We start from the raw sequence: 25,906 nt of genomic DNA, 5'->3' as shown, positions 1-25,906 counted from the left end.
GGAAAACAGGTAGAGACAGACCTCAGGTTTGTTCGAGTTGTGCATGACAGTTAACCCAAAGGGACAGAAGCTCGCGCCTATACAGAAGAGCTAGGAAAGCTGTTCAGTGTAGAGGAACCAGATTAAAATGTTGCTCACTCTGTATGGCTGGTTTGTACTTTGAATTTGTCTGTCTTGCAGCGGGACTTATCTGGCCACAAGAACATTGTTGGATACATTGATTCCAGTATAAACTCAGTAAGCAGTGGTGATGTCTGGGAAGTGCTGATACTAATGGACTTCTGTCGAGGTGAGTGTGGGCTCAACGTATTGTTCACTGGTAGATTTGTCCCTTTTTGGCACTTGCAGGAAACTTGCACAACACCTGCCTTTAAAACAACCAAACCTGTTCCTAGGCCCGTGGCCTGAAGGAGAACCCTTAAATATATATTGCTGTTTTCTGTAGGCTGGTCTATACAACAAGTGGCTCTTCTGAAGCTGCCAGGCTGTGGAATGAAATTCTTCTTCACTTTGTCATTTTGCAAGCTTTTTCCACTTCAGCCTTACTTAGGATTGTTCTGGAAGAAGGTTGAAATGGAAAATATGAAGCCAAAAAGTATTCCTTTTACCTCTGACCTTTTTGCTTGGCTGTCTCTAGCTGGACAGGCTCTTCCAGTCTTTTCCAGCTGTCCCAAAGCTTTGATCTCTTGTGGCTAGGATGTGATGTTTGGAAAATGACGTGTATGTTGTGCTCAAATGCCTCTTGCAGGAATAGTGTTAAGCAAAAATAATGTTCTGGCCAGGTGACTTCAGAAGTCTGTGGCTGGTTTGGATGGTGGCAGCTGATGGAAATAGGTATTCTTGGGACTGTTTGGCTTTTAACTGAAGCCAGGTGCATTGCAGCAAGTAGTAGTAGATGCTAAAATGCCTTTAAACATGTGATTCTACGTACAGTACAGCTTTCTGTTCTGCCGTGCCCTCTTTGTTGCTTTGTTTGGATGCAGGAATCTTGACTAAAACCAGGGTTTGTTTGCTGGTAAAAGGAAGAACTTTATGTGTAGTTTTGCTGAAGGAATCATTACGTAAGTCCTCTGTAAGCTTAAACCTAAACCTCACAAGGAGAGTTGTAAGAAATAGGCCTGGCAGTGCTAGTAAATCCATACTGAGCTCCACGTTGGAGACCCCACTGTGGAGGGAAGTGCAAACCATAGCAATTCAGAACACTCTCCCTCCAGCTGCATTAGCCTCTCCTTTATTCTGGATTTTGGGCTGATGAAGTAAAATCCATCTTTCTAAGGTGTTTCCTTCCATCTGAAAGGTGGAGAGCTGCAAGGTGGTATTTCTCATGTGGCTTGCTTGTGCCAGATGCTCAGCATGCGCCTGCCTCCATCTCCAGTGTTCAGACTGAAGCACAGGAATTGCTGTTATACATTGGATATTCCCTTGTTACTCTCCCATTGTGTCAAACAGCATCCACACCAAATCAACGTGTCTTTGTGTGCAGAACTGAACTTGCTTTGAGTGCAAAATGTTCACAGCTGTACTACTTATTAAGCTGAACATCTCTTTTATACTGTGAAAATAAATTTTTCCGACACTTGTGATATGAAATGATAGTATTGCTTTGCCAGTGGTTCAGAAAGGAGTTTTTTCTCTGTGTATGTAGGGTGTTTTGAGGTGGGGGAGAACCTCTGTGTGGATTTTTTTGAAAAGGCCTTGACAGCAACGAAACCTCAAAGTTGAGGCAAATTTGAGACGACTCATTCATGAAAACTTGCTTTTGTTTGTCTAGAGTTTCCTTGTTACAGATGGATTTTTTTTTTTTGCCAGTCTATTTTAGCCAAGCCATTCAGTAGTGTATGGGTTTTTTGAGTCTCTCTCTTTTTCTCCCTCCTCTTGCTTACATGTGGCAAACTATTTTGTGGAGTGTAGGTACCCCAAATTCAGTCTCTTATTCCTCTAGTCTGACAAAAAGGTTATTCTGAAGAAGAATTAAAAAAAAGTGGCTTAGTCAGAATTACATTTGAGTGTTAACACAGCCAGGTGATGTGGGCCTTAAAAGGTAACTTGCTGCTCTTGAAGCATTGTTCAAAGACAAGGTGAGATGTAACGCCTGCTTGCAGATATGTAAAATCCCCGGGGATTTAAGTGAGGAAACAAGAACGAAACCAGATGAGTAAGCATATTGCAAAAAGCCTCTGGGGAAGGCTTGGTGCGAATTTTGAATTTGAACTCATGAACTTCTTGTGCACTGAACTGTGCAGCCACAGTTTGATGGGGAGTTAAGAAAAGGTATGTCTGGTAGGACATACTTAGACCAGACCTGGATTTGTGTACCTGCTCTGATTCTTGGTGTTTATTTCTACCTCAGGAGGTCAGGTGGTGAACCTCATGAATCAACGCCTGCAGACGGGCTTCACAGAGAATGAGGTCCTGCAGATCTTCTGCGACACCTGCGAAGCTGTAGCCAGGTTGCATCAGTGTAAAACACCAATAATCCACAGGGATTTGAAGGTGAGTTGTGGACTCCAGTAATGCAGCAGGGAGTGTGCATTGAGTCCTTAACGTGTCTGCTGCCTACGCCATGGCAGACGGGCTTTGATTACCAGTACTGTGTTTCTGTTGTTAGTAATGAGGAAAAGTGGGCATTAATACTTCTCTCTATAGGAAGATAAAAAAAGAAATGAGCCTCTCATTGCTGCTTACCATATGTTTACCATCTATAGATCTACTTAAAAAAAATACAAATGTTTGTGAATAATTCTGTTTTGCACAGGAGATGTGCCAGAATGTGTCTGATGAATTATTCAGTGACTTTCTACCACCTGAAACACTATTGATGTTATAAGGTAGTTCACAAAAAGCATGCTGTAAATTTGTTTCCCGGACCCACATTCAAAGGATCCCTCCAGAGATGTTGGCCTTAGGGCAGGAGTCATTCAAAGCTTTTGAAACTGTCCTCTAACTCAGTTGACCATGAAAGTGCATTGTAAAACTCTGCGTTCTTAGTTGGGAACAGAGCTAGGCCAATGGGGAAAGCTTTTGAAAAATCCCATGCCCGTAATCAAACAAACAAAAATACATTCCCTTTCCTCTCAACTAGCTTGTAGAATGCCTGAATAATATATTCAGACAAGAAGGAGGCTCCTGTGTACATTTGAAATTCAGATGTGCTTTGTGGGTCAGGTTCTGTTTTCGGAGCCCTCAACAGATGTTTGGGTTTTTTTGCTGCTGGCCATTGTATTATAGGAGCAAAAGAAGCCACATGTGCCAACAAGAGCCAGGTAGTGCAGGGGGAAAAAAATCCTCAGGGTTTGGTATGCTTTAGTGTATTTCAGGTGATTGTGACTCCACTGCTCAGCTTAAATAAATGAGACAAGTCTGACATGTATTTCTCTAGAGTGAAATGGGTGGAGCCTTACAGATTTGAGGCGTGGATTTAAAGCTGTTAAGATCAATGGGCATCTTGGAGGAGTTTGTACAGGCAAGGAAAACTGGGGTGAGAGGATGCGGCTTGGGAACAGGAACCTCTACAGTTGATGTTAACCCTGCTGTTACCTTTTTGGTAAATCCCTGGGGTTTTATAAAAACAAACTTATTGTGTAGCACATGAATAAATTCTGGGACTGATGGATTACTGAGTTGATCTTGAGTGTTACTTTCTACACTGAGTTGCAATTGAAATGGACTGTTATGGTCTGATGTCCAGCCCATTATCATAGAATCATAGAATGGTTTGGGTTGGAAGGGACCTTAAAGATCATCTAGTTCCAACCCCCCTGCTGCGGGCAGGGACACCCTCCACTAGACCACGTTGCCCAAAGCCTCATCCAACCTGGTCTTAAACACTTCCAGGGATGGGGCCTCCACAACCTCTCTGGGCAACCTGTGCCAGTGCCTCACCACTCTAACAGTAAAGAATTTCTTTCTAACATCTAATCTAAATTGACCCTCCTTCAGCTTAAACCCATTACCCCTTGTCCTGTCACTACACTCCCTGATAAACAGTCCCTCACCATCTTTCCTGTAGGCCCCTTCAGGTACTGGTAAGCCGCAATTAGATCTCCCCGGAGCCGCCTTTTCTCCAGGCTGAACAACCCCAACTCTCTCAGCCTGTCCTCATAGGAGAGGTGCTCCATCCCTCCGATCAGCTTTGTGGCCCTCCTCTGGACTCGCTCCAACAGCTCAATGTCTCTCCTGTACTGGGGCCCCCAGAGCTGGACGCAGTACTCCAGGTGCAGTCTCACAAGAGCGGAGTAGAGGGGCAGGATCACCTCCCTCGACCTGCTGGTCACGCCTCTTTTGATGCAGCCCAGGACACGGTTGGCTTTCTGGGCTGCTAGTGCACACTGCCGGCTCATGTTGAGCTTTTCATCAATCAATACCCCCAAGTCCTTCTCCTCGGGGCTGCTTTCAATCCATTCCTCGCCCAGCCTATAGTCGTGCTTGGGATTGCGCCGACCCACATGCAGGACCTTGCACTTGGCCTTGTTGAACTTCATGCGGTTCGCACGGGCCCACCTCTCCAGCCTGTCAGGGTCCCTCTGGATGGCATCCCTTCCCTCCAGCGTGTCGACCACACCACACAGCTTGGTGTCGTTGGCAAACTTGCTGAGGGTGCGCTCGATCCCACTGTCCATGTTGCCGACAAAGATGTTGAACAGTGCCGGTCCCAGTACCGACCCCTGAGGAACCACCACTCGTCACTGTTCTCCACTTGGACATTGAGCTGTTGACCACAACTCTTTGAGTGTGACCATCCAGCCAATTCCTTATCCACCGAGTGGTCCATCCATCGAATCCATGTCTCTCCAATTTAGAGACAAGGATGTTGTGCGGGACAGCGTCAAATGCCTTGCACAAGTCCAGGTAGATGATGTCAGTTGCCCTTTCCTTATCCACGGACGCTGTGACCCCATCATAGAAGGCCACCAAGTTTGTCAGGCATGATTTGCCCTTAGTGAAGCCGTGTTGGCTGTCACCAGTCACCTCCTTATTTTCCATGTGCCTGAGCATAGTCTCCAGGAGGGTGTGCTCCATAATCTTGCCAGGCACGGAGGTGAGACTGACCGGCCTGTAGTTCCCTGGGTCTTCCTTTTTTCCCTTCTTAAAAATGGGGGTTATGTTTCCCCTCTTCCAGTCAGCAGGAACTTCACCCAACTGCCAGGACTTCTCAAATATGATGGAGAGTGGCCTGGCCACTTGATCCTCCAGTTCCCTCAAGACCCGTGGATGCAACTCATCAGGTCCCATGGACTTGTGCACCTTCAGGTTCCTTAGATGTTCTCGAACCTGATCTTCTCCTACAGTGGGCAGTTCTGCATTCTCCCAGTCCCTGCCTTCTGCAACCTGGGCAGTATGGCTCAAGTATTTGCCAGTGAAGACTGAGGTGAAGAAGTCATTGAGTACCTGAGCTTTCTCCATATCCTGGGTAACCACATCACCCATTTCATTCTGGAGGGGACCCACATTTTCCCTTGTCCTCCTTTTCTCACTGACATACCTATAGAAGCGTTTCTTGTTCTCCTTGACATCCCCGGCCAGACTAATTTCTGTCAGGGCTTTGGCTTTCCTAACCTGCTCCCTGGCTGCTCGGACAGTTTCTCTGTACTCCTCCCAGGCTACCTGCCCTTGCTTCCACCCTCTGTAGGCTTCCTTTTTTTGTTTTGACTTTGCTCAGGAGCTCCTTGTTCATCCATGGGGGCTGCTTGGTGTTTTTGCTTGACTTCCTCTTTGTTGGGATGCATTGCTCCTGAGCTTGGAGGAGGTGACCCTTGAATATTAGCCAGCTGTCTTGGGCCCCTCTTCCTTCCAGGGCTTTGTCCCATGGTATTCTACCAAGCAGATCCCTGAAGAGGCCAAAGTCTGCTCTGCTGAAGTCCAGGGTAGTGAGCTTGCTGCACGCCCTCCTCGCTGCCCCGAGGATCCTGAATTCCACCATTTTGTGGTCACTGCAGCCAAAGCTGCCCTTGAGCTTAACGTCCCCTACCAGGCCCTCCTTATTGGTGAGAATAAGGTCCAGCATGGCACCTCTCCTCGTGGGCTCCTATGTCACTTGGAGGAGAAAGTTGTCATCGACACATTCCAGGAACTTCCTGGATTGCTTGTGCTCAGCTGCATTGTTCCTCCAACAGATGTCGGCGTGGTTGAAGTCCCCCATAAGGACCAGGGCTTGTAAGCGTGAGGCTGCTCCTATCTGCCTATAGAGGGCTTCATCTGCTCAGTCCCCCTGGTCAGGTGGCCTGTAGCAGACCCCTGCTATGATGTCCCCTGCTCCAGCCCTCCCTTTAATCCTGACCCATAGGCTCTCGGTCGGCTCCTCGTCCATCCCCAGGTGGAACTCCATGCACTCCAGCTGGTCATTGATGTAGAGGGCGACACCGCCTCCTCGTCTGCCCTGCCTGTCCTTCCTAAAGAGCCTGTACCCTTCCATCCCAGTGCTCCAGTCATAGGAGCCATCCCACCATGTCTCTGTAATGCCAATAAGGTCATAGCGTTGCAGGCACACACATCTCCAGCTCCTCTTGTTTGTTCCCCATGCTCCGTGTGTTCGCGTAGAGGCGTTTCACTTGTGCCCCCAATGAGGCTGACATTGACTGGGGTGGCTGGAATTCTTTTTGATGTATCTTCCCAGTGTTACCCTGTTGGTTCCTGTTGCATCCGGAGCCCCTGGCTCATCTCCTCTAGGCTTCAAGCGTGCTGTAGTGCGTCCAGCACGTCTCTGAGCAGTAGGCCGAGGGCCCTCGCCAGTGCCTCGTCCCTCCAACCTGGGCACATCATCCCACAACATGTCGCTGGCAAGCCTGATGTTATCCCCCTCTCCCTTCGAGCCTAGTTTAAAGCTCTGTCAATGAGCCCCGCTAGTTCCTGGGCAAAGATCCTTGTCCCGCTTTGAGAGAGATGAATCCCATCAGGGTTCATCAGGCCTGGTGCACACTACTGTGTGCTTAGATCAGTAAAGTTTGCGAGGCCTGGCTCTTGGTTGGTAAGCCGTGCCCAAGGTCAGAGAGTTGGCTCCTCTCTGCTTTGAGACGTGTTTCCCAGTTGAATATTGTATTATTTCTGTCGTGATGACCTCTGGAGCTCCAGTCACGATTGGGGATCTAAATACTACCACAGAATTAATGATTTAGATATCATCTGCAATTCCAAGAGAGGTTAAGGGCCAGAAAGTTTTTGTGTAAGGAAAGACATGCATCAGGTAGGTGTTCTGTTGGGATGAACATAACCCTGTCGATGAGTGGGCAGATGTTGGCTTTGCAGACATGGGGGTTGGAGGCTTTTTTCTCTTCCAGCTCTTTGATGTTGCTCTAACACTGGAGGTTCCTGTCCAGAGAGTTCTGCCAGCAGAAGGGATCGTGTGAATAGTCTTTAAGCCTTTTCAGACAAACGCAGCTGGATTAGTTTCAGCGGCCTGCGGCTGTGATTTTGAGTTAACCCAACAGGCTTTGCCTGAAGCAGGACAACCTCCTGTTGGCACAATCTCCAGCTGGTGGGAAGTGACCAACAGCACCTTGAAGTAGCATGCCTATAGGCAAAAGTGGGCATCTCACTGCAAATAAAGGCCACGAGAAAGATAGTGTGTCACCCCTGTGTGTGTTTAAGATTTTCCTTCCTGATCTGCTGGTTAACTCTCAGGTGCTGTGTCAGTCGGTCCCTGTGTGCTTACAGCTGAATGATGTGCTGTACAGGGTGTGATAACTTTCACATGTTTTGACTGACTGCCACAAAAACAGGAATATATTGGTGCTGTTTTTTCCTAAAAATTAGGAAGCCCCTCGCGTGCAGCTGTGCCCTAGTTAGGACCCCCATAGAGGCAGTGTGAGCCTGCTGGTACTAGGCTTGCCTTGTGCGGTTACCTTTCCTTGTTCTTGCAGGTGTGTTCCTCACTCTCAGGGTTCATAGGCCATTGCTACTGCAGGGCATTCCCTAAAGAGTTTATTTTTGTTCTCCTCTCTCTGGAGTAAGAACACTTCCTATATCTTTAGATTAGGCCTTTTAACGGCAAAGAAGAAATGGCCGAGCCTTCTTATGGCTATCTGTTATATTACTCTGGCCATGAAGTCTCTGCTTCTAAGTTGGAATCTATGCAGAGAAACTAGAACTGTCTGACCTCAGAGGAGTAGGGTTTAGTGAGGTGGAGGGAGGGGAAAATCTATCTAGGGCTGATGATAACAATTTACACAACTACCCTATATCTAGTGGCAGTTGTTTGCGTAACTTGTTTTATGTTTAACCCTGTCTTTCCAGTCTCACACCCTATAATGCCTGGTGCTCAAAGCACCAGCTTAGAGCCAACTTTGATTTCTACAGCTCAGAGCTTTATGCAGTGAGAGATCTCCCACTTCTACCTGTGATGCTTGTGCTAGTCTGAACCTATTGGGTTCCAGGAGTAGATGACTGGCTTGCAGATGTGTGGCTGATTTTTCTTGTAGTAAACACACAGCAGGATACAGCAAAATACTATGTCAGTCAACCCAGAGGATGCTGTTGATCAAGATACCTGTCTCCTTTCCTTTCCCTGCTTTCTGAAATAACCAGAAGGTTGTGCTCTCATGTTAAGGATTTAGTTTCTTCTGCTTTCACTTTAGCAAGAGTCCTCCTAGTATTGCACTTGTTTGTGGTGTGACAAGACAGTCACTTTGTGCTGCTGTTATTGTTCTGCCTTCCATCACCCTTCTTTGCAATGCCAAGTCTTCCCCTGATGCCACCAACAAGCCTTGGCCTGGAATTTGTTTGGACAGATCTGTGTTCAGAGCGTGAGGTGTAAAATTGTTCAGTCCTCTAATGGTAAACCCTTGTATCGACTATGTTAAGAATATGCCTGTGCCAAAATCAGTTGGTGCTCTTGGATGTCACATTGCATTCCTTTCTTTGCTATGAAATACTAAATAGGCTTTCTGAAGTAAATAGTGAATGGTGCCAGGGGAGAAAGAGAAGTTGAAACATCTCTAGGGAGACCTGAAGGTGCTGGGAAGCAGTCAAAGTGTACCTGGGTTGTGCATCCCTCCCAAATTGCTACCTGAACTTAGAACCACGAGCCTTAGAAGCCATTGCTCTCAGGAGAGGATAACGTGGGTTGGTTTTGCTAGTTAGTCTCATTCCTCCCAGTATGTGTCTGTGCAGTGTTTCTATGACTTCTGGCTTTAGCAAAGAAAGGCATTTGTTTCAGAGAGTAAAGACAGAAGCTAGCTATGTTCTGTAACTAACAAAACTTAAGGCAGCTCATTGTTTCCCTTAAAGAATTTTGTTTGGGGTCTAAATCAGACTTTTTGGGCATGTCAAAGACTGCAGCCAGAGTTTAAGCACTCAGCAATGTTGGAAACTGGGTTGCAGCTTTCAGAGTCTTTGACTGGAAGAAGGCACCTCCATAGTCCTTTCGCAAGACAGTTTTCTCTGGCCTGGCAGTCAGTAGCAGTAATTCTCAGGTACTTTATTTTGCTCTTTTTAAAATTATTTTATTTTATTTTATTCTGGAAGTTACTGACCAAGCCTAGTGGCTGGATAGTCCAGTGCTGATGTTTAACACAACTTGGAGGATGCATCAGTGAGAAGTCTTGTCAGACTTCTCAGCCAGATAAAGTGGAAGGATTCTTCTGGAAATGTTTGACGAGTATTTGCAGGGAAAAGGGAATAAGGCTGTCAGTATTGATCTGCTAGGGAGAACATCTGTGTGCAATGCTTTATTCAAAGCAGATGGATAGCAGAGGGGGGAAGGGGTGTTGTTTAACCCTTGGTTTCAAGTCAGCGTTTCCCCCCTCAGCTGCTCTAATTTGGCTGTGTTTTCTGATGCTTAAAATGCTGACTCCTCCTTTTTCTTTTCTTCTTGTGAAGATCATCCCTGATGGGGAGGTCTACTTCCAAACGGTTTTGTTAGCGAATACATATGTGGTGATTTTTTTTTTTTTTTAAAAATGCAAGCAGTATGTTTTATCTCATCGTTGCATCTGAGCATTTGACATTGATTGAAGATAAATACGTTAAAAATTGTGTGTGTTCCCTTGAAAGAACATGCTGTTAACGCCACCGTGCAGATGAGGAACTGGGATACAGGGATGCTCTGCCAAAGCAAAGAACTGAACCCAGGTTTTTCCACATCTGATGTCAGTGTCATAACATTTAGCTTTCCTAGGTGAATGCAGGCTAGATTTTTGTTAGTGCACGATTAAGTGTGAGTATTTAGGGGAAAGGCAGTGACTCTGATTTAATTTATTTTTTTCTCAGCAATCCCAGGTGTTTGTTTCAGCATTTGTTTCAGTTGTCTGATTCAAGCTACCAACTAATACTTGAAAGAAAGGAGTCGTCTTCTCAGCAGCCTGGAGGAACCTCTCCTGATACAACCACTGTTTAGGGAATATGGGGTACCCAACACATTCTGATAACAAGCAACTAATGTGGGAGCATAAGCTGACGTTTGGTTTGAATGAGACCTGAAGCGACAGATGAAATGCAGGCAAAGAACTGGAGATGTATTATAATTCCATAAAGTATAGAAGTGTGTATGCTGTCATCCATTTGCCTCCTCTCTGCCCACTAGACAGCGAGGGGATATCCCCTGAATAAAGCTGTGGACAGCTGGTATTAGCTGTCTCAAATTCGGATGCCAGACTGTGGGTCATAGTAGCTCAGGGAAGTTGAGCACTAAAGACACCGGGACCCAGTTCTTCTCCTGAAGCACACAGTAGTCTTAGAGGCAAGGTCATGTGCTTGCAAAAGGAGAAAGGAGAGGTGGCAGGATGGAAGGCAGTGTTACAACTATGCTTCCATGATTTGACTTCTATTTTAGGAGATGTGACAGAGTTTTGATGCGTATTTTCTTTGCTATCATATTATGCTTTTATGTCAGACGTGTCTGACATGTCTTCAGGCACTAAAAACTCTGGCTCATTTAAAGAAAACAAATGATTTTTTTTTTTTTGTCTGAGCGATTTTGTATTTGTCTGTGATGCTTGTAGGTTGAAAACATTCTGCTCCACGATCGTGGCCACTATGTCCTGTGTGACTTTGGAAGTGCTACTAACAAATTCCAGAACCCTCAAACAGAAGGGGTGAATGCAGTAGAGGAGGAGATCAAAAAGTAAGTGTGCTTTTCCTTTTCAAATCAGAGTTTGTAGGATAATTTTTTCTTGTGCCAGGACTAAATTTTACTTGGGCCTGTTGCAACAGATTGGATGCTGCTGCACAGAAGTGTCTGCCACAGGTAAAAAGGTGCCTGGGGGAAGGTGAAACCATAAATTGAGCTTGATGTAATTGCTTTGGACCAGAAAGACTGAGTGTACTAATGCAGAGAAGTTGCCCACCTTGACAATGTAGTGACTTGCTCTGTTATGTAAGAGGTCAGTCCATCTCTGTCCCTCATCTATCTTGGCTTGAGCTCCAGTACAGCAGATGACAAAATCCCTGTCCTCCATGAGCCCCTCGTCATAAATCCTTGCAGTGACTAAGGGAATGCATGGCCTAACTCCTCAGCTCTTCACAAAATGTAAGAACTTTGAGATGTTTAATGGCTCCTTCTCTTGCCCTGTGCAGGACCAGCTGTAGTGGTAGCAACTAGGTGCACCTTGATGCCTTTTAAAAATGGTACTTAGCTGCTACTTAGCAGGACCTAGACCAGGAATGGAGCAGACTCCAGGTCCTTGGTCTTTCTTCAGTTTTAACATCATCACTGCTGCAAACTCTCCAGTTCTGTTAAAAAAATGTTCTGGCTAGAAAACAGCATGTTAGAAATGTGTGCAAATGCCTCCTTTTTGTTAGTCTTCAATCACACCTGCACAGATTTCCTGGACTTGTTTGACTGCAGGTTTTAGAGCAGTCCTAGTCTGGCTTTGCAGTCCCTTTGGAATGCCCTGTTTGTACACTTATTAACAAGCCTACAAAAACTTTGCCTTTAGCAATGCTTTCCTGTGATCAAGGTAAATAGCATGCAAGGTGCCACAGCAGAGATTATAGCCCTACTGATAGGAAATCTTATCATAAGAGTCTCTTAAACTCTGGTGCAGTTTTCAGCTTTTCTATTTGTAGTGATTTGTTAAAACGAGGCAGATTCTAGCTATAGTTTGAGATGGAAAATAACCTTTCCTTGTTTACAATGACTCTGAGCAGGAGTCCTAGTATGGGAGTCTATTTATTAGGAGCCACGTATCCAGTTACAATCTTTGTAATACAGTTGGCCGAGGCCCCAGCAGTGAGGACATCACAGAGGACATTCAACTACTGACCTTGTTAACGCTCTGAATCCTTGAATGTTTCTGTTCTTAAAGTGACTGTACTGTTTTGTGAGTAAATTGCTTGCTTTAGAAAGGATCTTGGTTACTGCTTTGGTTTCACCGGGGAGTTTGCAGTAGTTAGCAACTGCCATGCACCTCTAACAATAATCTACTGTTGTTAAAAGATTTTCCAATAGATTGTCATCTTTAGTATCCCTTTCCCTAAAACGAATAGGGAAAGAGTGAATTTTGAATTATTTGGGAATGTGACACAGTGAAAATGTATCCGATGTCCATTTTGAACTCACTGATTGATCTTTCTGCTACAGGTATACTACGTTATCCTATAGAGCACCAGAAATGGTCAACCTGTATAGTGGCAAACTTATAACTACAAAAGCAGACATATGGGTATGTATAAAAAACGGCTTAATGTCATACAGCCAGGTTGCAGCTTGCTTTCATTACCATAATGACAGGGTAACTTTCTGGCTGGGACTAACCTGGTTTCCATAAGAGACTGGACAGTTTCTGAATAAAGAAGTTCCTCTGCTTGGTGTTTGTGATGGGTGACTGCTGACCAGGGTGGCTTGTGGATAAAGCACTCATGCTTCTTTGCATGCTGCCTCCCATGTGGTTTTAATTTAGATACATATGAAATTCCAGGGTTGAACAGTGCAAACCTGATTTCGTATTTTAAGAGTTAAACCAGAAAATTCAGAGTATTGTGACTTCTTGTGCCTGGGTTGGGTAGCAAGCATGTGAAATCAAAGTTACTGGTCAGAATTTAGTAGAGAGCTCAGAAAAATAGACCTTCCCTCAGGAGCAGTCGTATGCCTATCCTGGACAGTGTAATGCAGGTCTGAATTGTCAAACCTGGCCCAAGACCAAGCTTTTGCACTGCTGTTTCTAATGATCAGTGTGATCTTGCCACACTTTTCATGTTGAGAGCAAAATGCAACTGTGGTGTAATTCATTACTGGCTAACCTGATCAAGGATGGAAGGCTTCCCTTTAGTTGGGATGGAGATGAAAAAAACTCTGTGCTGTTTGTAGTGTAGTGGCAATTCAGCAAATAGGATGTGCTTAAAATGCTAATTCAGAGCATGTTTGTATGGATTCTGAAGCCCTGAGCTAGGAAGTAACAAGGCAGAAGCAGTCTAAGGAGAGTTTTAATGTATTCTCAATAGCTCTGCATCTGCATATACAAGAGGGAAAACTGCTGCCGTGACATCTGCTGGGAAGAGTCCTCTGTCCTCCCTGTGAGCTCAGCTTGGAGTCAGGAATGCAGCAGCTCCTCTGGGGCTCTTGCACCGCTGAGTTCAGCAGGAGGTTTGTAGAACTGGGCCCTGTACCAGTGCCGGATCACTCGAGAGACCCGGAGAGGGAAGGCCACAGCTGTAACAGCATGAAAGGATTGTCAGGGCCTCGAATGTACACTCCTTCCTGTGATAATGTGGAAAGGCGGAGACCTGAAGGCTCGAACGGCTCTTTTCTTCCTGGTATGGAAGGGATTCTGTTCTGGTGACTCGCTGAGCATTTCCAAACGAGCCTGTGGTGATGTGCACCGTGGGGCCTCAACTTCAAGGCCTGGTGCAGCGTTTGTCCCACTTGTAACCTCCCTTTCCTTAAATCTCATCGAGGTTATTTTCAACTAGATTGCAATTTAATTGTGAAATCCTATGACAAAAGATAGAAGCTGATGATGAGTTGCTTAGAATTAGGAAACGTTTCCCCCTCTCCCCTCTGAGATGGTGGGAGCGTTTCATAACTAGCCCTTTGTGCAAAACTTGTATTTTCTTTTGAAATAGGTGGTGGTTCTTGCTGTCAAAAGCAGCACAGAAATAGATGGAAGGGTGATATAACCTAGCAGCCTGCAGACTTATCTGTGTATCTCTCCCTGGTACATATTTAAAACAGCTGAAAGGTTGTTTGAACTTAAGCTTGCAAACAGTTTGGATTTTTCTTTGGCAGAATAAATGTATTAGGGATGATAATTACCATTTATTTTTGCTATTACTTTGCTTTTTCCTTCCAGTATGTGGCAGAAACAGGCTTTGCTTTTGCAGGTTACACTGTGTGTAGCTCGGGGGGGGGTGTAGTGATACTCACACAGTCCCCCAGGTTACAGATTCTCAGCCTAGCAAGGGAGAGCTCTTCATGTGTTTATCTTCCCATATAAAGCTATACTTGTTTTCAAGTCGGTTGCAGGGATGTTAAAATATAGGCCTGGCGTCATGCAGGACCCCTGTAGTAGAACAAGCTAGAGCACTCTCCTCGTTATCTGTATTTAAATTGTGCCATTCCCTGCTTCACTTCAGTTTGTTAAATCCTTTGCTCTGTTCTCTCTCCTCAGGCCCTTGGCTGTTTACTGTACAAGCTGTGTTACTTCACCTTGCCATTTGGGGAGAGTCAGGTGGCAATCTGTGATGGCAATTTCACCATTCCAGATAATTCTCGGCACTCACAAGACATGCACTGCCTCATCCGTGAGTGTCTCCGACAGTGGCATAATCTACTTCCGCAGAACTAAATAAATTAACAGAGGTGTTTTGTTCTTATAGTCCCTGCTCCTACAGTAAAACTGTTGGTGTTTCTCCTCTTTTAAGAGACTTGCTTGCACACAGCGGTAGATGAAGTGATCTTTTAGTAGCTTAGGAGATCACTCTTTGAAAGAAATTGCGACGAAGAGATTTTTATTTAGCTAGGCTGTAGTGAACTCTGTGGAAAGGCAGGAAAACAGACAACCATTTGGTTTGAGTCCTACAGAAACTTGCACAATAAGCCTATTTATGCAGAAACTTATTTCTCCAGTAATAAATTTGTTTGGATAAGGAACTGAAAAGAACCACAGTGACTTAGACTGGCGATAAGAATTCATCTTCTGTGAACTGAGAAACAGAACTGAAATGATTTATAAATAACCTACTGACTAGAGTGAATGTGTAATTAAGGGTACAATGCACTACTCTTGGCAAAGCTCGGGTAGCTCTCTTGTTTTCAGCGCAGCATTTGATTTTTATTTTTTTTTTTCCTAGCCACAATCTTGAATAACACAGAGTTGGATGTGTTTGCAGAGCAGCCTGGTATTTTCTTTACTTAAGCCCGGGTGGTGGTATAGACGGCTGGTCTGTCTTACTGCCCCGCTGACACACCAGGGTTGGATCAAGCTCTTTTTCCTGCGGGTTCACTTGGAAATGCAGAAGTTGAAACCGATGCTAATCCCTGACCAGGCTGGCTGCATTTCCCGTCCTTGCCCAGAGCCTTCGATAGCAGCTACAAATTGTTCATAGCTGTGTTGGAAAATATCTCCTGTCTATCTTGTCCCTTTCTCTCTGACCCTGACGATGAGCTTGGCCCCACTGAGCACTGACTGGATGCTTTGAAGGAGGCAAGGCAGCCTCTGGTTATACCAAATGTAGCTCTGCCACAAATGGCTTGCATGAGTCTGTCTGTTCTATTGCTCTGATATCAGTGTCTCTGTCTTTTAAAGGGTATATGCTTGAGCCAGACCCTGATAAGAGACCTGATATTTATCAGGTCTCCTACTTTGCATTCAGATTGGCAAAGAAGGAATGCCCGGTCCAGAATGTGCAGGTGAGTAGCAAAGGAGTGGACTGATGTAGGGCATTGTGGGAGGAGACTGGGGGTGGCAATTGCTGAATATTGAGCATTCTGCCATATTCTGTTGGTTGTTCCATAGTTCTGTAATTAGGAGGATTTTTTTTATTTTTTTTTAAATTAGCAGTGCTGTTTGAGGTTTTTTTGGGAGGGCAGGGGCAGGAACCAGGGCTTTGTTTCATATGTTGTTTATTTCTGCTTGTCCCTGATTTACCTCCTCACCCAGTTACCATGTGAGGCCAACCAAGAGATCTTGTGCATGCGAACATGGAAAATTAGGCCGAGCTTGTGAAACCGATTTGATTTCCGGGCACATTCATCATAGCATGTGTAATTTGTGCTGCAGTTGGTTTTAAACATAGCGGTTTTGCGTCTGCCGTCTGGCTGGGACTAGCCAACTTGCGTTTGAACAACATCACACCTTACACAAGCATTTGCCCCTTCTTAGTGTGTCTTTGTAGACTTCAGTTGAAAAATAGAGGTGACAAGTAGTTTCTTACGGTGTTACGGACATCTGTGACACGATATTTTATTTTGTTGTTTCCAGGTAAGAAGAAACTTTTTTTTTTTCCCCATGTGCAGGTGGTTATTTATGGTCTTTATGAATAAGACGTGGCTTTGGTACTATTATGCCTGTATTTTTTTTATAGTAGTATTAATAAGTATTGTTGCTGTTCTCCCCAGGTTGTCTTTTAAAAATACCCAGGGTGTGCTGTGAAACTTTGTGTTCAGATTCCATGTGTAGCAAATGGTCAAAAAGCTGAACCATATTCTTCCCTTTTAAAGGTTCTCCCAAACTACTGTCCCTTCGTGACATGAACATTGAGCGGTTTGTCCAGCATGATGAATAATTGCTTTGGAGATCCTCTAATCTCCCCGTTTCATTGCGATACTTTTGCCAATTATTTCTGACTCTGTTTTCTGCCCTCAAAATACAAAATCCTGTGTTTTTGGGATCCACAGAACTCTCCAATCCCCGCTAAACTCCCAGACCCGGTTAAAGCAAGTGAAGCTGCTGCAAAGAAGAGTCAACCAAAGGCCAGGTAACAGCATCTGCATTAAGTTCAGCCCTCTCTCTCTTTATTGTCTGTTCTCTTTCTGCTCTTTATAAGGAAAGATGCTTGGTATATTTAGCCGCTTCCTTGCGGGCTTACATTTACACGTGGAGACAAACACTGCAGTCCTGAGGCTTCTGCCTCAATGACATAAATAACCATTGATCTGAAAGGCAGAAAATGCAGATATTAGGGGAAATTTCTCTGCATGGGGGGGTGGGAGTGGGGCTTGGGTGATACTCAGCATGACTCAACAGCTAGGCTTTTTGTAATGAAGACATTACTTGACAGCAGCACTTGAAGTTCGTGCACTTAGATGAATCTCCTGTGTCATCTATCTGGAGGCAGTACCCAGAGTACCTGAGAGCAAAGTCAGTAGAAAGACTGCAGCAGGCCTGGAAGTGGCCCAAAGAACGCAAATCTGCTGAGAAAACGCACTGGGGACTATTGCTGTTTCAGTCTGACCCTCGGCAGATGATAGCCTGACCCAGTAATTACTGTATGAAATTGCTGTGATTTCTGCAAGAGTCCTATAATTTCTTCTGGGATGGGGGGACGCACATGAAAGCCCAAGCAGTCTCCATCTGAGGAGCCCAATTAGTGGGGAAACCACTGTACTGCTGTGGGTTTTTTTTCTCTTCTGCTGCTGCTTACTCTGCTTACAATACTGTGAAGGAGACTTAGAAATATGGCTAGACAAAACTTGTACATTATTTTACTCCAAAGTGAGCAGAACAGCAGTGGGCACTCCAAAGCCAGCAGTTTTCTTCAGACTCTGAAATAGGGCATCCCTCCTCCTGTCTGTCAGTCCTGGGAGTCTGCTTTGTTTGTCTAATTGAGTGCGGTTACCCTTACATTGGTAGAAAACTTAATATCTAACAAGCAAACGTATCTGCAGAAGGGCAAGGGTGGTGTCTGGCTTCTTGGCTCTGTTGCTCTGCATTTTTGGAGTTCAGTAAATATTGAGCAGAGATCAGAAGAGGTGCAATGACTTGAGTCTGGGGTAGATGTACTAAAGTTAAGGTGCTTCTAAAAATGGCAATGTAGACAACTCTGCCCACAGGTACCAGGTTTTCTTAAGCTAATTTATGTCCTTCATCTGCTCATCCAGAACTCTAAGTGGATTTAAACAATATGTTGTAGCAAATATTTGAATGAGTTAAGTGATTTTTACAAGTTCCAGCTGTCCAACAGGAGAATATGCCACAATTGGCAAAGAAGTCAAAATGAGTGTGTTGGATTAATTGTTGTGAATGCATCCGTTAAGTTTTACTGTGCTTGCAGTTTTCTGGAAAGAGTAGATATGTGTCTGGATGCCCACAAGTGTTTCACGTTTATTGGTCACATACTGCTAAACTATGGATGAGTTTTTAAACCCCTACGTATTGCATGCACCAACTATCAGACGAACAAAGGTTGTGCTCTTACTTCTCTTCCTTGTATTCCTTACCTTATTTTATAGACTGACAGATCCCATCCCTACAACAGAAACTTCCATAGCACCCCGCCAGAGACCTAAAGCAGGACAGACGCAACCCAACCCTGGAATTTTACCCATTCAGCCAGCTCTGACGCCTAGGAAGAGACCCACCACTCAAGCAGCCATTCAGCCACAAGGTGAAACGCTGTTTTCTTCCTGCTGGGCACTGTGTACCACAGGGCTCTGGTTCACCTTGATCTAACAAGGCTGTATTTTTTTTTTTATTTATTTATTTTTCCTACCAGTTGCAGGACCTGCTGCCCTGGGCAGTGGTCAGCCTTCACTCCCTGCAAGTGTCCCCCAGCAAAAAGCAGCACCTCAACAGACTCCGGCACAGCCACAAGCCAAGCAGGTGCCAGCTCCGCAGCAGGCCTCTCAGGCGCAGCCCCAAGTCCCTTCTTCTCAGCCCCAAGCCACACCTCAGCATCAACAGCAACTTTTCTTGAAGCAGCAGCTTCTGCAACAGCAACAGCAGCAGCAGCAGGCTGCATATTACCAGCAGCAGCAGATGATGCAAGCTCAGCAGGTAAGGTGTACGTGGCTGTGCTTGTTGCATGCTTCCTGTGCTAGAGGCCTGCGAGGCTGTATCTTTGCATTTATGGTAAGTCCCCTGTTTGTTGTGGGGAGAGGTGCAGTTTTTATGCATTTTCCAATGCGTCTCCAGTTCGCTAGCAAGATTTTTTGCTGTGCAAGGCTGGCATTTTTAACTGTCAACGTGGAAGACCTTGAGAGAGTTTTGTCATCTACAAACATAAAATAAGCAGTGCTGGTTAAGATTTTACAGCTCCAAGAGTGTTTCAGGATCTTGAGGTCAACACTCAGCTGATGAGCAGAGGGGTACAATTTCTCTTCTGCTCTCTTTGTGACACAAAGAAGCCTGGCATGTAAGATTCAGGTCTGGTTTTGTGGTAGACTGTGGCGATAGGGAGGCTTGTGAACACACGATGTGTTAGACAGGATGTGTCTAGATGACAGAGTCATGTGCTTAACGGAGGTCTTTATAGCAGCACAGATCTCTGCTAAAGCATATTTAAGAGATGAAGCAAAAGGACAGTAAATCTTCCTATCGTGGGGAAAGGTTTAGAATTGATAAAAATGGAGAAAGGAGTTTGGGACCACAGGATGGTCTGTGCCATGGGAGCCCCATGTGGGCAGGCATAACACAGAAAGGACCTAATGACAGACCAGAAGGCCATTTTCCACCACTCCTTTGCAGATGGTCTCCGAGCCATCGCAACCTATTACTGCTTTGCCACTTGCAGTGGCTGTAATCATTCCTGTGGCTGGCCCCGAGTTCGGGCGGTGGCACTCCAGTTCCCAGCTGCGCAACAAGTGGCTCAACATCTGGTTGTTTCCCAGTTCCCAGTGATGCAGCAAGGAGCGCCAGCACAGCAGCAGCTGATGCAGAACTATTACCAGCAGCAGCAGATGATGGCCCAGCAGGCAGCAATGCAGCAGAAGACAGCAGTAACAGCAGTTCAGCAAAAGCAACAAGCCCCGGCACCGCCACAGCCCCAAGCCCAGCAAAGTGTGGCCCAGCCAGCACCACCACAGGAGCAAGTGGTAAGAGCCTTGGGAGAAGGAACAGGGCAGCAGGATTTGGAGTACTGGCAAGTGGTCTCCTGCCAGGTCCTTTGTGCCAGGAACACCCCAGCAGGGCAGCTGGCTTTTTGGAGCCAGAGAGCACAGGCAATAGGTGCTCTAGGGGCTGCTGGCTCATTATTACTGAGTGGCAGATGTCAGCACTAACCCTGCTGCCTCAGAAATGTGTGCAGTTGTTTTGGACTGCTCTTTGCAGTGGGTTGCTGGACTCTGGAGTTGTGCTCTAGGTCCATAGAAAGAAGATGAGTAGAGGATGAGTAGAAAGCAGATGAAAAGATATAAGTAGCTGCTTAATGCAGCTTGTCTCTATCCCTCCCCTGTCACACTGCCTTGGAAGACATGTGATTAAACTGTTTTAAAAATTATTTGTACTTCATACGTCAGGATGGGCACCAGGCAACAGAACTTTATGTTGCTGCTTGTTTGGAAAACTTCCATCTCGTATTCAGGGCTCCGATGCAGAGGAAGGTGCCAGCAACCTTACTGGTTGTTTCTGGCATTGGGATAACTTTTTTCCTTAATGAATACTACGGAAAGGAGACTTTTCAAAGCACCATATCTAAAAATAAATAAAGCATCCACTTTACTAATCATCTGAACGTGTGTCCAAAATAAATGCTCTTTACTTAATGGAAAATATGGCTGTCTGCAGCAGGGAAATAGCCAGCTGTCCGCAGTGTTAAAGGCAGGGGAGCTGGGCCAGAGGGCAGGATCCCTGTTGCCAAAGTGTCGCTGCAGTACATGTGGGAGGAAACTGTGCCTTTTGATTTCATTCCTGCGCAATCCCATCCGCTCTTGCTTGTTTTTGGGAACTCAAAGGGATGTCCCTAACTCTAGTTGTGTGTTGGAAAGAAAGCATGTGCAGGCACCAGGCAAGAGGAGGCTGCCTGTTATTTTGCTGCGCCAGGTTGCATGTGTGCAAAGCAAACGGTATCTGATAACAAACCACTTCAGGTACACAGTATTTGAGTCCAAACTAAGGGTCAATTTGTGCTGCTTGTTCATGAGTTGCCAGTCATTTGGGACCTAATTCATCTCTTGAGCATGCTCCCTTTGAAGTGACATCAGGAATTAATTTGACTAATAAACTCCGTCGGCCAGTGACCTGAGCAATGCTGGGGAAGCATTGTTTGCTTTACTGTCTGATGTGTCTTAAGGCTCTGTCAAATTCACCCCCTTTGCTTTTGTATTAATTTTCAGCACTAAGCTGGTCATTAGGGTAGGTGGCAAGCTTGGAACTGTCATGTTCCTGATCTTGTTACTGATTTGCTGAATGATCTGGGGCAAGTCAGTTTATAGAAGTTGGTGGGAGATTTTCAGTACATGCAGACAGGTCTTGTATGATGCCCATTATTACCCCGTTCCTTTTAGAGGAGAAATGCCTGAAAATGTAGTATTGAAGTGCACCTCTAAAGAGCTTTTGCTGTGATTCACTAGCACAAAAACAGTCTTAATTTTATTACATCAGCTGGATTGAAAACTAGCCTTATCCCCTTGGAAGGCTGATCAGAATGGACATGTCTGGACACTTTTCCACTCCTGCGGCAGTCAGGAGGGGAAAAGCAGTGGTCGGCTCATTTAGAAAATGATACTGAGACATGGTCTCTGCAGAGCAGAGTCTCTGAGGAGAAGATACCATGCCAGGACCCGTCAAAACCTTTTCACATTGCAAGACTTCAGCTTAATAAGCTCTGCATTCATTTCTGCGGAGATTTTGGTGCTGCCTTTTTATTTCTCAGCACCAAATGTACTGTTCTGCAGTGACCTATATAGCAAGATGTAAGGTAGGTGCATTAGAAGCAGTCAGGTCAGGTTGCTTCTCAGGTGCAGTGAATTAGTCTGCCTGAAAATGCCAGATGAAAAGCAAGACAGCTAACCACTTGCTTGCCTTGCCCCACTGTAGTTAAACACCACACTGGGGATGTAACTTTTTGTTCTCATTGCCCTCTTTAGGTCTTTCCAAGTCTTTCATCTGTCTTCCTTGGTTGAAAACGGCCTGGGATGATATGGGGTGGGGAACAGGGAGCCAGTGCCCAGGCAGTGGAGGTGACACGCACAGCTTTCTGCTCTTTGCATCCTGGTTTTCCTGCTTTTAAATCCCACCATGATATTTCACTGACAGATTTTGAAAAATCCCATAATTGGAGGTGATGCTGATATTTATCACTACAAAACAATATTTCAAGTATTTATGGGTTTGTGAGTTTAACACAAGACTGAGGTAATGGAAAAATAAGATCAGTTTGAGGAAACCCCTTGAAGTTTCCAAAGGGTTCGTAGCTGGGCTGTCTTGGCTTACACCTAAACCAAAGGTGCCTGTTTTTCTCCTCCAGATTTTAATGACAAATGTTGCTCCTGTGGTCCTTGCTTTCTTGTTTGTTTCTTTTTTATTTTCTCTTCCCTAAGAGAAAGCTAAGAAAGCTTCCTGCACAAGACTTCTGCAGGAGGCCTGTACTCCTTTAGGGATTTGACCTCAATCACACATTATCTGTTCTTCATCTTGCCCAACTCCGTGTATCCATATGAGAAGACTCATATTATCTGATTTCTTTTTTTACCTCTGCCCTGGATCTCAACCTCTTTACCCATGAGCAAGTTTCTGAGACCAGCTAGCCTTTAATAACAAGTGCCGATAGAGGCTTTGCCTCCAGAGCTGCACCATAGACAGGGGAGAAAGTCTCTGCTTGTGCATTTATACTAATCATGAAATACTATAGACCAGCAAATTCCCCCCTGTTTTATTCCCCCTCCCCCAACAATCCCCAGTCTGTGACTTGAAGGTCAGATCCTCCAGCATACAGCTGTGTTTTCATCATGGCTGCTGCTCACAAATAAGGACAGAACATTTTACTTTCTCTCCTAGATGCAGGCACAAATGAGGCAACAGCAAAAACCTCAAACTACACCCCCTGCAGCAGTGCAAGGGCAGAAGCTGGGTTCTCTCACCCCTCCGTCCTCCCCCAAGACACAGCGTGCAGGACACAGGAGGATTCTGAGTGATGTGACCCACAGCGTGGTTTTTGGGGTTCCAGCCAGCAAGTCAACCCAGCTCCTGCAGGCAGCTGCTGCTGAAGCCAGTCTCAACAAGTCCAAGTAAGCGGCTGCTCACTTGGTGTCACAGGGTGTGGAGGGAGGGAGTGGAGGAGAGGAGGCTCTTCACAGAGATTTCCTAGGTGAAGCTATGAGATGAAGGTAGGCAGCAAACTCTGTGGTCTAAATGAGTCCTTGCCTTCCCAAGGCCACAGTTTAGGGCTTGGCAGAAAGTTGCTGAAAAACTTTCCTAAGGGCAGAAGTCGTCCTGAGCGCTTGACTAAGCCAGCAGGGCCTTCCTCTGGGTTACACAAGCTAGTGTCATTTCGCTGTTCCACCGATAGCCCTGGTGCGTGCTTCACACTCACTGCTTAGCATCAACACTTCCCCAGGAGTACTTGCTGGGTCACTTTAGAGTGTCTACAGGCAGGAAGCCTCCACATGGGCACAGCAGAAGCTTATGATGCTTGTTTTAATCCCTGACACCAGGATGCTCAACCAGAGTATGAGTAGGTAAGGTTAACTGGTCCCAGCTTTCTGGGAATGCAAGTTCAATAACTTGTGCTGAGTGTTTTTAGGTAGGAAGTAATTATAACGCAGTAGCTTGGACCAGCTCATAGTGCTGTCCAGAGGATTTCAGATGGTTTATTAATGACTGATGTTTGGTTGGGATGATCACATCCAGATCTGCTTCCACCACACCCTCGGGCTCCCCACGGACCTCCCAGCAGAATGTCTATAACCCGCCCGACATCTCCACGTGGAATCCATTTGACGATGATAACTTCTCCAAACTCACAGCTGAGGAGCTGCTGAACAAGGACTTTGCAAAGCTAGGTGACGGTAGGTTCACAGAGGTGGTTTACTACCAGCCTGCTCTTGAAACGGAAGATGGCATGAAATGATGATGCTTTTGGTCAGATGCTGCTGGGGTGCTCCCATATTGTCGTGGTCCTCTGTGCCTGTAAGAGCTAAATCCTTCCAATTTTCCTTCTCAGTCCCTGTCCTCTTTGCCGAGCAATTGCAATTAAAGGAGCATGATCCTCAAAGGTGCTCAGTACTTTTAAAGTGACCTTGATTGGTTGGTTGCAGAAGCAGAGTTTAAACTCTGCTTCATCTGCAAGTTCTGATTTGCAGGAGGGGGCTTAAGTCACGTACTGAAATAGCATCCTAAAAATCTAGGTAAGTAAGCAATTTTCAGAATGGAAGTTTGTCCCCTGAATTTGTGTCTGGCATTTCAGGGAAAGCTCCAGAAAAGATGGGCAGTTCCACAGAGAACTTGATTCCAGGTTTCCAGCCGGCTTCATCTGCAGCCCAGGCAGATGCCTTTGGTGGCTCTTCCTTCACCGCTGGATCAGGTGAGTTCGTGAATACGTCCTACAGGGCAATGCCCTGGACAGCACTGCAGAAAAATGGCAGCTCTTTGTCATAGCCCCTTTAAAAGGAATGTAAAACTGACATAAATTGAGCTGGGCCTTGGCACTGAGAACTACAGGATGGGGCTGGCCCTTCAGCAAAGAAGGGAAAGTAGGAATGGCACAGCTACTTGTCACAGTTGAGTAGCAGAGATGGGACACACCATCTATAGGCAGAGGTGAGAATTTTGGTGAGGGAAGAAGCTAAGTGAACCCTTTAAGTTCACAAGAAAGCTTCTTAACGTGTTGAAGTTCCATGCAGCTCGTAATTAAAAGTACAATATGTAGTGTGCAATAAGGGAATTGGACTCGAACATGCTGGAGGGTGTTCCTTGCCTGCAGTTGTTCAGGCTGTGTGAAGGAGGAGCAGAGCAGAGATGATAATGTCTCTGCTGCAGAATGAGGAGGATAGCAGAGAGGAGAGAGCAGGGAAAATCCTTAGGAGACAGCGCAGTTAGTCTCATAATTGACATGTTAAATGGCGAAGGCAAGAAGTTTTGCACTGGCTATGCTGTCTGGGTCCGGAGGCCAGGAGTCCTTGGCTAGTCTGAGGAGCTTTTTTTGCAGAGGTCTCTGCATGTGTGACCTCATCTGGTGTCTCCTTTGGTACTCGGGTACCAAGGTACTGCCATGAGCAACCCCTTCTATGACAAAAAAACTTGGTGAGTGCTGCTGCTTGTTTCTAGTTCTTTGGCATCAATTCTCACTGAAAGCAGCAGAAATCTGCCAAGCACAGTAGTGGAAAACTGCTTCCAGGAGCCCTAAATGCAGGTAATCCTCTCCCCCACCTTATGCAGCCATTGTTACCACTGACAAATGCAACTGTTTGATGCTTCCTCACTGAAGCGCACCAACCCTTGGTGAGAGGAGTCCTGGGAAGACATTGAAGAATCCTTTGTGGGGCAAGAAGTGACAAATCCATTTACGCTTATTTCTATTTATAAAAAGAGATTTAGAGGAGCTTATAACTGAGCTTGGTATTGTTGGCTCTTACCTGAGAATTGAAGAGTTGAAGTCGTGATGCAAGAGTGCTCTAGGGGGTTGCTTTCTGAGTTTGTCCAGCTGTTCAGTGCTCTGCAAACACTTTATGATGTTCCATCAGCCTTTGTGGAGTGATGTTGAATAGCAGCAGTTCCAGATTCAGCTGTAATGTACCTTCTGCAAAGCCTGCAAAGCATCTGCGTGTTCTGGGTTTTCTGGATGCTGTAGCATGTTCAATTATTTTAGCGGTTGTCTTTAAAATGTGCCCCTTGACTCTCCTGTCCTGTGGTTTGGCGTAGGAAGGTGTCTTGGAAACTCTCTTGGTGCTGACGCTGGGCTGGGCACTTCTAGCCCTTTTTCTTTCCTCAGAGACATAAGCACGTCTGATGCAAGATGCTGTATCTTTTATTTCAGTCAGAGGCCCAACATGGGGGCTGGCCTGGTGTGTGTCCTTTGTTAAGACATTTCACCTTTTGTGCCGCTGTAAAGCGAGATAATAGTACTTCCCCCTCAAGGAGTGTTTTGAGATCTGTGGGCT

The 25,906-nt window shown here is 45.6% G+C and overlaps 1 protein-coding gene across 14 annotated transcripts in view; it reads left to right on the top strand.

Moving 5' to 3' along the window:
• AAK1 (AP2 associated kinase 1) overlaps nt 1-25,906 on the top strand; it is an 88,478-nt gene that overhangs the window by 28,110 nt on the left and 34,462 nt on the right. For 12 of the 14 annotated variants that reach the window (XM_054804375.1, XM_054804374.1, XM_054804377.1 and 9 more), the window contains exons 4-16: nt 181-289; nt 2,351-2,493; nt 10,935-11,056; nt 12,515-12,596; nt 14,541-14,673; nt 15,678-15,781; nt 16,769-16,848; nt 18,323-18,477; nt 18,586-18,866; nt 19,700-19,903; nt 22,806-23,035; nt 23,658-23,815; nt 24,214-24,330. In XM_054804375.1, the coding sequence (XP_054660350.1) occupies nt 181-289; nt 2,351-2,493; nt 10,935-11,056; nt 12,515-12,596; nt 14,541-14,673; nt 15,678-15,781; nt 16,769-16,848; nt 18,323-18,477; nt 18,586-18,866; nt 19,700-19,903; nt 22,806-23,035; nt 23,658-23,815; nt 24,214-24,330 (1,918 nt within the window). The remainder of the gene's footprint in view (nt 1-180; nt 290-2,350; nt 2,494-10,934; nt 11,057-12,514; nt 12,597-14,540; nt 14,674-15,677; nt 15,782-16,768; nt 16,849-18,322; nt 18,478-18,585; nt 18,867-19,699; nt 19,904-22,805; nt 23,036-23,657; nt 23,816-24,213; nt 24,331-25,906) is intronic. The other 2 variants (XM_054804376.1, XM_054804388.1) reach the window with 1 other exon arrangement.

Source organism: Grus americana, chromosome 26 (assembly GCF_028858705.1).
Source record: "Grus americana isolate bGruAme1 chromosome 26, bGruAme1.mat, whole genome shotgun sequence".
NCBI classification, from domain to species: Eukaryota; Metazoa; Chordata; class Aves; order Gruiformes; family Gruidae; genus Grus; species Grus americana.
The sequence above is the reverse complement of the archived record's forward strand: the minus strand, read 5'-3'. Positions and strand labels throughout refer to the sequence as shown.